At 50.9% G+C, this 10,196-nt stretch overlaps 1 protein-coding gene across 1 annotated transcript; it reads right to left on the bottom strand.

The window, feature by feature from the left end:
* Positions 1-3,798: 3,798 nt before the first annotated feature.
* On the bottom strand, positions 3,799-10,119 carry Tubg1 (tubulin gamma 1). The gene is made up of 11 exons (XM_036196212.1): positions 9,995-10,119; positions 9,572-9,684; positions 9,201-9,368; positions 7,460-7,528; positions 6,796-6,875; positions 6,274-6,400; positions 5,995-6,081; positions 5,744-5,893; positions 5,172-5,324; positions 4,932-5,093; positions 3,799-4,194 (listed from the first exon to the last, which is right to left on the bottom strand). Exons 1-11 carry the CDS (start codon positions 10,041-10,043, stop codon positions 3,997-3,999), a joined length of 1,356 nt encoding a protein of 451 aa, XP_036052105.1. The 5' UTR covers positions 10,044-10,119; the 3' UTR covers positions 3,799-3,996.
* Between the last annotated feature and the right edge of the window lie 77 nt (positions 10,120-10,196).

Raw genomic sequence — 10,196 nt, 5'->3', positions numbered from 1 at the left:
GGCCTAAGTAACCCACCAGCTCCTCGTCTAGTGTCTCTGCTCACCCTTCTCACCATTTCTTCCTGTCACCTCTTGACCTAACCTCAACACGTTTTCCAGCGTTACTGTCCCTATGTATCAGGTTCATTTACACAAGTCTATTTTTGGATATGTGCTTCCTGAGCCAGCGCTGTGTCTCACCCATGTTCCAGGGCCCCTGGAGTTATATCACCTCACATGGAGCATTCTGAGAACATCACCTTTGAACGGCTGACTTTCTCTTGTCGTTTGGTCAAAGACATCCCTGTTCTAAGCCTGGCTGTTCTGTTCTCTCTCCAGCGTTTTCCACAGCAACCCTTTTCGTTCAGTCAGGACACTTATATCCAAGCCTTGTAATATCTCTGACCACAAAGGCTTTTCACTACCAGTACCACCTGCTGATTCCCAGAGGCCTCTCTCTTTCCACCTGGCCTCTGCACTGCCCTCTGGTTGACACAGTTTGGGGTTTGCTCGGGCCAAGAACTGGGAGGGGCTGCCCTGTCTGGGGTGTTGGGTGATCTGGAAATAGCCTTGGGGGAGGGGCCTGGCTGAGGCTCGTATTAAAGTGTCGGTCCCTGCTCCTAACACCTGGTACTCACCAGTCAGAGAAAGGAGGCATCTTGGCAGAAGTCACTCCTCCTTGCTAGGGAATTTATTCACCTCTTTGGACTGATGGACGTACCGCTATGCAAAGCTAACTTTTTTTGTTTGTTTGTTTTGAGACAGAGTTTCTCTATGTAGCCCTGGCTGTCCTGGAACTCTCTTTGTAGACTAGGCTGACCTCAAACTCTGCCTGCTTTTGCCTCCTGATTACTGGGATTAAAGGCATGTGTCACCACACCTATGGCAAGCCTGGGAGTCTATACTTAAACTGGATCCTGCAAAGGAGGGCTTAGGGATTGTTTTTGGCCTGGAAACACTGGGTGGCTCACCATCTCCCACTCGGCACCACATATACAGAGAGGCCAAAGGATGAAAGTTTGGTCATCGGGATTAAGGTCAGCAAATGGCTGATGCAGAGCACCAAGGGGTGCAGAAGTAAGTAGGAGGTGGAGCCGAGCAGAGACCAGGTGCACACTGGCTTTCACACAGTCACCTTCCTCCCTGAGAGGCCACAGACATCTGGTTAACGATGACCATGCTGTCTGACCCAGTCGCTCTCTGCAACAGGCTGGCTGTTTTGACTGTGGTGGGAAAAGCTGGCAGACTTCTCATGCTTAAGACCGTCTGAAACTTGGCTCTGACTGCCTGTTTCCTGCCCACTAGTTCTGCAAGCATTTCTTTTCCTCACAGGTGGCTGACTTGGATACTGCTCCTCTGTTGACTATCCGACTAGGCAAGGGTTCTTCCATGGAATCAGCCTCCCAGCCCAGTGAGAAGTGAAGTGTTTGCTAAAACATCCTGAGGGTAGGCACATTACCTGCCACCTTGCACTGAGTGATGATTCTTGGCAGTTGAACCTGAAGCCAGTTAAAGCTGATGCTCCCAAGACAAGAATCAAATGTGCTTTCTTTGCCTAAGTATTCAAGGTCCTCCTAGTTTTGCAAACCATGGGCTCATCTCATGGCTCCAAAAGCCCCCAGAAATGAGCAGATTCCAGACTAGCCTGGAAGATACAAAAGGAAGCTCAGTGCTAATGGCAGAGATGGCCATCAGTGGTAGGAGAGTAGCTCAGTGCACAATGCTGCTTAGCTGACGCACACCACCCACTTCCCTGCACCACACAAATGCGGGGTGTGTGTGTGTGTGTGTGTGTGTGTGTGTGACATATCATAATCCCAGCACCACAGAGGCAGAGGCAGGGGGAAGCAAGAGTCTGAGGTCAGCCTGGGTTAGTGTAACATAATCTCAAAAAAAGAGAGGCTGGTGGCTAAAAATACTTGTTGCTCTTGTGGAGGACCTGGGTTTAGTTCCCAGCACCCACACAGTGGCATGTAGCCATATGGAACTCAATTCCACAGGACCTAATGCCTTCTTCTTTTGATCTCTGTGGGCAACCAGGTATACACATTGTACACACATACACGTGCAGAAATATAATAAATACATCTTAAAAAATGGTTTGCTCACCTGTCTTAGTGTTCTATTGCTGTGAAGAGACACCACAACCATGACAACTTTTTTTTTTTTTTTTTGAGGATCGAACCCCGGGCCTTGCGCTTGTCTACCACTGAGCTAAATATCCCCAAGCCCCGACAACTCTTAAGGGAAAACATTTCACTGGAGTAGCCTTACAGTTCCAAGGTTTAGTCCATTATCATTACGGAGAGAAGCATGGCGGCATGCCGGCAGACATGGTGCTGGAGAGGTAGCTGAGAGTTCTACATCTGGATCAGCAGGCAGCAGGAAGAGGCAGTGGGTCCTGGGACCTGGCTTGAACTTCTGAAATCTCAAAGCCCATTCCCTGTGACACTTCCTCCAAGGCTCCACCTCAAACAATGCCCCTCCCTCTGAGTCTATAGGGGCTGTTTTTGTTCAAACCACCACATCTCCTATTACTTAAAAAAGACAAACACAGGTCGGTCACAGCAAGGTCTGTTTCAACTCTGCCACTTATGGGCACTTAGCTGGGTGACGTGGTAATCTACTTTCCTGTCTCGTCATTTATAAAATGACATTGGTAATGAGATTCACACTTCATAGGTCTGTAATGAGGATTAAGACAGCAATGTACTCGACGCATGATGTTCATGGTCATTGTAGTTCTTACCTGTGGGGTGTGTAAGAGCTTAGTGGGGCCCTTGACAGTCCTCCACATTCCAGAGAAACCGCTTTGCCCTTTGGGTCCCAAGGATTCAAGAGTCATAAATTCACTATTTGTCTGTGATCTTCCCCACATTGGCCTTTTAAACACACTGGGCACCCTTCCAGAAGACTCGGGTTCAATTCTCAGCACTAACACAATCTATAGCTGTGTGTATCTCTAGTTCCAGGGTACCTGACACCCTCTTCTGGCACTATAAGCATGTGGTGCACACACATACATGCAGGTAAAATAGCCTCATATCTAAAATAAAAATAAATACACTTAAAAAAAAAAGTGGGGTGCTGAGATGGCTTGGCAGACAAAACAGTTGCTTGCCCCTGAGCCTGATGGCCTGAGTTCTATTCCCTGGGACACACATGGTAGGAGAGTATCAATTCTCTCAAGTTGTTGTCTGACTTCCACACTTATCCCAAGGCTCACACATACCCATAATCACATACAAAAGGATTAGCATGTAATAAAACTTTACATAAATGAAGACCCATTGAGAACAGAATGATGGATCTTGGCTACGGAACCACTTTCAGCTCTGCTCAGTCCAGGCCTTGGACATGGTCTCCCAATGTTCCCTAGACTCTAGTCCAGGCTCTCTGGGACTGGCTCTCCAGCACTACCCTGCTGGCCAGAAGGTGAAAGGCACTTAGGCTGGCTTGCCTGGTTAGGGCCTGGAGGCGGGAAGTGTGGTGGCCCCAGGCACGCTGTTGCAACCAACAGGACACTCTAGTGTGGAAATGTGGAAGTGCTGGAATGTTCACCTGCCAGTGAAGGGAACTGGGACCAGAGGTTGGACAGAGGAAAAGATCCTATCTGTGGTTCCTTTTATTCTGGAAAGGAATTCAAGCAGGGTCAAGAGCCACTAGTGTCCTCCTCAATTAGGCTAAAGGCAAAGCTACAGGCGGCTTTCTGCCCAGAGTTGAAGATGTCGGAAGTGTGGGAGGAAATGTCAGTGATGGAGTAAAAAACAGGCACCTCTGTCCCCAGCTCTGAAGCCTGAATTCAAAGAGACCGTTGACTTCATTTACATCCAGTGCTTTATTAAAGATAAATACTCTCAGAGAAGAAGTAAACCCACCCCCAAGCCAACAGACAGTGCATGTATGTGTGTATCTGAGTGATTTGTGAGGTCCCTGATCTGTGCTCTGAGAGGGCAGTCAGCTAGGCAGGGCCTGAGCCAACCAGTAAGGCAGATGAGGGTCCCTGTCCTGGGGGACTCATTGCTCCTGGGTGCCCCAGGAGATGTAGTCTGGCCGAGTGGCCGCATGGTACTCATCAATCAACTGCTGCACAATCTCCCTTGATGTGTCCATCTCATCAAAGTTGTCCTTGAAGATGTCCTCCTTACGGAACTGCTCCATGAAAGCCTCCCTTTTCCGAAGCTTGTCAAACTGGCGACAGGTCCGTTCAAAGAGCTGAGGGCACGAGGACAGCAAGGGTCCCAAAGAAATCAAGGGACAGTGTAGCCAGAGAGCCAGGGAACCAAGGCTGGGTTCCCCACAGCCAGATGCCAGGGGCAGGGGTGCAGGAGTGGGGGTGCAGCGGTGTAGGAGGGGTACAGGTGCAGGAGCAGGGGTGTAAGAGTGGGGGTGCAGTGGTGTAGGAGCAGGGGTGCAGCGGTGCAGGAGGAGGGGTACAGGAGCAGTGGTGCAGGAGCAGAGGTGCAGTAGCGGGGGTGCAGGAGCAGGGGTGCAGTGGTGCAGGAGCAGGGGTGCAGGAGCAGGGGTGCAGGAGTGAGGCGTGGCAGAGCAGTTGTGCAGGAGCGGAGGTTTAGGAACAGTGGTGCAGGAGGAGGGGTACCAGAGGAGGGGTGTTGGAGCAGGGGTACAGGAGCGGGGGTGCAGCAGCAGGGGTGCAGGAGCAGAGGAGCGGGGGTGCAGGAGCAGCAGTACAGGAGTGGGGATGCAGCAGCAGGGGTGCAGGAACACAAACTGCAAAGCACAGGCATCTTATTCAGCGGGAGGGGAGCTTCAGAATGGCATCCAGTGCAGGACACTGTACTGGGGACAGACTGGGAGAGCTGGTGACAGCAGACAGAGGAACAGAGTGGCCAGGAGCTGGGGGTGTGGCTCAGAGGCGGCAGCATCACCTACCATTCCCGAAGCCCCAGATTTGATTCTTGGTAACACAGACAACAGGAGACTGCACTCACCGAGGAGATACTGGTGTGGTTGGCCATCATGAGCCCGCTGACCCGGTGGGCTGAGGGAAGGTAGGGAGACTTCCTCGACAGGGCCACCTGGATGCTGGCTGGACCCCAGGGGATGAAGTTGGCCAACTTCCTTTCCCGGATCCTCTGCAGGCTCTTGTGGACCTAGGGTGGGCAGACAGGTGGTGGCTGCTTCTCCTCCACCCTGTGGGCCAGAGGGTAGGGTGATGGGGCCTCCCTTACCTGGGTGGGGTCCACCTCTCCCTGGATGATGTTGAGGATGGCTATGTAGCAGTGGTTGGTCTGACGATCCCGGCCTGTGGACACCATCACATTCTTAGGCTGTAGCAGTCGCCTCATGACATCCAGGACCGTTGTCTTCCTCACACTGGCCACCTGAGGGAAGGGGGTTCACAGGGATCATGTTAGCAGTCAGGGAGCAACCCAGAGATTCGTGCATGGACACAGGAGAGGAGTCAACTGGGTCCCCATCAGCTTGGAGGTGGCGTGGTCTCTGGGAAATGTCTTTTGATCAGGTCTGTGCCGAGTCTCTGCCATGGGTTAGGATCTAGGCTCTCAGCTCAGCAAACCCATGCCCCAGTGCATGGGCAGAAGCAGCAGATCCAATGAGCACGGCTCCTGCAGGAGCCAAAGGCTGTGGGCAGTGGAGGCAGGGCAGCAAGCAAGGGGCACAGTGTCAGTCCCTGAGAACAGAACCTGGGGAGGTGGTGTGGAGAAGAGCTGCAAAGGGCAGCTCATGGTAGAGCAGGGAAAACAGAGAGGCCACGGGCCTGGGACACTGTGGGAGCTCTTACTGACTGGTCCGTGGTGAGAGGTGTATAGCCAGTCATGAGGAAGTGGAGCCTGGGGGTGGGAATGAGGGAGGCGATGAGGCCGATGAGGTCATTGTTCATGTAGCCAGGGTAGCGCAGGGTGGTGGTGCTGGCCGACATGATGGTGGACACCTGGGAACAGGAGATACTGTATTATGGGGCTGATGGAGGTGGACCATCTCTCCTCTGACGACCCTCTAGTAGAAGGCTTCCATCCCAGCAGGGGGACTCACCAGCTGGTTGATCTGGGAGAAGGATGGGTTCTGGATGTGCAGGCGGTCTGTGGCGATCAGGTTTAGGGCCGTGTTGTCCAGCACCACCTGGGAGGGACAGTAGAGGGTTGAGATTTATGGAGACAAGATCATCAGGGGCTCGGCCTGAGTCTAGCCTTGAACCTAATGGCCAGAAGCACTCATTTCAAAGGGACTCTCTGAAGCTTAGGGCACAAGAGGGCTCAGAGGAAAATAAACAGACAGGGGTGGGAGCAGGAACAAGGAGAACCCAGAACTCACCACACAGTCTGCATTCTGGGTCAGCCTCTTTAGCGTGAGGAGGGAGTTGTAGGGCTGGACCACCACATCGCTCATCTCGTCCTGGTTGGGAAACACGGAGTATGTCTGCACTAGTTTCTTGGGGTACCTGGAGGGGTTGGGAAATTGGATTTGGTGAGCGGCAATCTTCTTAACATGTCCAAGAGCATTTGTCTCTGATAGATAGGGAAATCAGATGGGGCCACAAAGCATAGAAAAGCTGGGTTTAATAAAACCTCAAAAGGGCAAGGGAAGAGACACTTTAAAACCCTTGGTTCCAAACCTGAACACACTCCTTGGCCATTCAAAGTAGGCCTTTATTCCAGGCTCTGAGCTCTGGGAGTGTTATTGGGTTTCTCTATGGTACCTCCACTTTCCTCACAGGAGGGATGGGGGACTCTTTACTACTCCAGCAAACGGGGTTATTTCTGCTGGGCCCCAAGTGCCTCAGGAAACAAAGATGAAGGACCTATCTTCAACTAGTTCCTCCCAACACAGGCTTACCGGTCATTCAGACGCTCCAAGAGGTAGGAGCCCAAGCCAGAGCCTGTCCCCCCAGCAATGGAATGGCACAGCACGAAGCCCTGTACAGGAAAGAGGTGTTCAGAGACAGAATTTAACTTTAATTAAAAAAATTTCAACTTATGTAACGTGCCTGCCTGCATGTATGTATATACAAACATGCATATGCTCACACATGTGAGCCTGGTGCCTGGAGAAGTCAGAAGGGGGCATCAGATCTCCTGGGACTGGAATTATAGATAGTATGAGCCATCGTATCGGTGCTAGGCACCAAACCCAGGTCCTCTACAAAAGCAGCAAGTGCTCTTAACCACTGAGCCATCTCCCTAGCCCCTGTGGGCTTCAACAAGGTCCAGTGACAGAAGTCCAATGCAAAGGTCTGTACCTAACAGGTAGCTTTTTAAAAAATTATTGTAATTACCGTGTATGAAATGTGCCACTGTATACATGTAGAGATCAGAGGACAACTTTCTAGAGTCAGTGTTCTCCTTCTAGTATGGGTTTTAGGAATCAGAGTCGGGCTGTCAAGCTTGAACACAAGCATCGCTACCTGCTCAGCCATCTTGATGGCCCCAACAGGTGATTTCTGAATGGTGCTGCCAAGCCTCTACTTTTCCAGCTCCACCGACATTCCCGAGACACTCACCTCTAGACTGTCACTGCCATCTGCCTCCCGATCTATGATGTCAAAAATGTCCTCGTGGATTTTTTCTCCCTGGACAGACATGGAGAAGGGTTGAGACAGAGCATGGGACAAGTGCTGACCTCAGAATAGCCTTTCCTGGAACTCGCTTTGTAGACCAGGCTGGCCTCGAACTCACAGAGATCCGACTGCCTCTACCTCCCAAGTGCTGGAATTAAAGGCATGCGCCACCACTGCCTGGCCACTGTTGATTCTTATATGGACCTTAGCTGCCTTGCTTTGCACTGAGAGGTACTACAGCAGTGGTTAAAACAGGTACTTTACATCCCAATCCAGATGATCTGTTCACATACAGCTTTTCATTACTGGAGAGTGAGCCCAGGACCTTGCTTGAGCTAGGAAGAGCTCTATAATAAGCCAGGGTTTCATGCAGCCCAGGCTGGCAAATTCTCTACTTAGCTGAGGATGACTTTGACATCTTGATCCCCCTGCCTCCACCTCTAGGATGCACCCTGTGCCCAGTTTTATGTAGTTACTAAGGACTGAAGTCCAGGCTTCATACACATGGCCAGCACTCTACCAACTGAACTACATGCCCTGCCCATCTCTAGTACAGTAGCTCATTTCTACCTAGTTACATGACTTTGGGAATTTTTTTTTTTTTTTTTTTTTTTTTAGCTGAGGATCGAACCCATGGCCTTGAGCTTGCTAGGTAAGCACTCTACCACTGAGCTAAATCCCCAACCCCGACTTTGGGAAAATTTATCCTTCTCAGTTTCCTTATTTGTAGAATGAAGGGCCAGATATTTTTAGAAACCAAAATATTTCAGGCCTTTGAAAAGTAGTGTTATGTATACATATATAAAATGCATATTAGCTGAGTGGTGGGCATGTCTTTAATCCCAGCACCTGGGATGCAGAGACAGGTAGATCACTGAGTTCAAGGATAGCCTGGTTTACAAAGAGAGTTCCAAGCAGACAGGGCTACACAGAGAAACCCTACCTCAAAAATAAACAAACAACTCGGCCGGGCAGTGGTGGCGCACTTGGGAGGCAGAGGCAGGTGGATCTCTGTGAGTTCGAGGCCAGCCTGGTCTACAAATCGAGTTCCAGGACAGCCTCCAAAGCTACAGAGAAACCCTGTCTCAGAAAACCAAAATAAATAAATAAAAATAAACAAACAAATAAGTAAAATTAATATTAAACAGAAAGACCATGTCAAGGCAGGAATGTGTAGCTCAGTGGTATAATTAATGGCAGAATTTAATTTTAATTAAATTGTCTAGTATATGCAAGGCCTTGGGTTCTGACCTGGAATCACCAAAATAAACAATACAACTACAGAGGTCTGAAGTGCATTATCAAATAGGCTAATAAAATATGCAGTGAAAGGATTGAGTAATGACAATAAGTTGAACAGAAACATCAACAAAGCCTATCTCCTTTAAGCGTTGGTTCTGCTAAGCAGAGTTTCAGAGCTTTTTGAGTATGAAAAAGTAGATAAGACGGTAGATCCTATTATAGTACTTCTGGGGTTATTCAGAGTTTATGAAGCTAACATACCAAGTATTTAAAATGGCTTGCAACTAGCTAGAATGGGTTCTTAGCAGTCCAGTTAGCTCCTGAAGCCATGCCTGTCTTGTTCTGGCACTCATACATCTATGACCCAGTTTCATCTGTAGAAAATGACAGGGCCTGTGCCCACCCCATGAGTTGAGAGCCCTGTAGGGGAACAGCAAATGACCTGAGAGAATCCACTGGCCCAGTTGTTGCCGGCTCCTCCTCCATGCTCAGACAGGTAGATGTTCTCTGGGTTGTAGAGCTTGGCATAGGAGGAGTTGAGGATGGAATGGATCACCCGGGGCTCCAGGTCCAGCAGCACAGCCCGGGGGATGTAATGCTCATCATCTGCCTGTCAAAGGGAAGCCAGAATGGGCCCAGTGAGCCTGGATGGGTCAAGTCCTGAATCCTCCCAACTCTGGCTCCTGCAGGCCCTCCCTCCTTAAGACAGCCATTGTGTTCCCATCTGCCCAGTGAGTTTCCCAGCACCGGGTCGCGCTGCCGGTCCCCTCAGGTCCTAGGGTCCTGGTCAAGTCACTGGGGGGAGGGGGGCACCTGGTAGAAAAAGACGTCCTTGCGGTCAGTGCCTTCAGTGGCGAACTCCTCTACGATGCCCTCGGGACTGATGCCATGCTCAGCACACAGCTGTTTCCAGAACTCGAACCCAACTAAGAAAGAGAGGGAGGCGGGCAGGGAAGAAAAGCTATACGTGGGTCTGGGTAGGTTCCAACTAACCAGTGGGGTACTACTGATCGCATGGTTCTAGGGATCAGAAATTTAGCCTTAGGATTCCCTAGTGTCTGGGCCAGCGAATGGGCAGGGGAAGGCCCTTTGGCTTTGGGCAGCTGGGCACAGGGTCGGGGATCGCCTTTCGGGGGGAGGGGGGAGTAGATTCTGGGAAGGACAGACGGACTAGGATCTCATTGCAAGGGACCATTCGACCGAAGGAACCTGCGGAGGGTCTGGAGGTTCGCTCACTCTGATTGCCGCACTGGCCCAACTGTAGGGTGATGATTTCTCTCGGCATCGCTGCTCAGACATCGGCGTTGCAGCCTCTCCCGCCAGCAGCGCCGCCGACCGCTAGCGCGCCGCGCTCGCCGCAGGACGCAGGCGCCAAACCACCCGCTCCACCCCTGAACTTCCTCCGCGCCAATGAAAACTAAGCTCTAGATATGGAATT

Source organism: Onychomys torridus, chromosome 8, assembly GCF_903995425.1.
Source record: "Onychomys torridus chromosome 8, mOncTor1.1, whole genome shotgun sequence".
Lineage (NCBI taxonomy): Eukaryota > Metazoa > Chordata > Mammalia > Rodentia > Cricetidae > Onychomys > Onychomys torridus.
This window is presented reverse-complemented; position numbering and strand designations above follow the sequence as displayed.

What these genes read in the sequence shown, in the direction of transcription:
- Tubg1 (XM_036196212.1), bottom strand. Translation starts at nt 10,043, where the DNA reads ATGCCGAGAGAAATCATCACCCTACAGTTGGGCCAGTGCGGCAATCAG. An exon ending in ATGGCAGTGACAGTCTAGAG is followed by an intron (nt 6,876 to 7,459) that starts GTGAGTGTCTCG and finishes TTTCCTGTACAG; the next exon opens with GGCTTCGTGCTGTGCCATTC. An exon ending in ACCACACCAGTATCTCCTCG is followed by an intron (nt 4,195 to 4,931) that starts GTGAGTGCAGTC and finishes TCGTGCCCTCAG; the next exon opens with CTCTTTGAACGGACCTGTCG.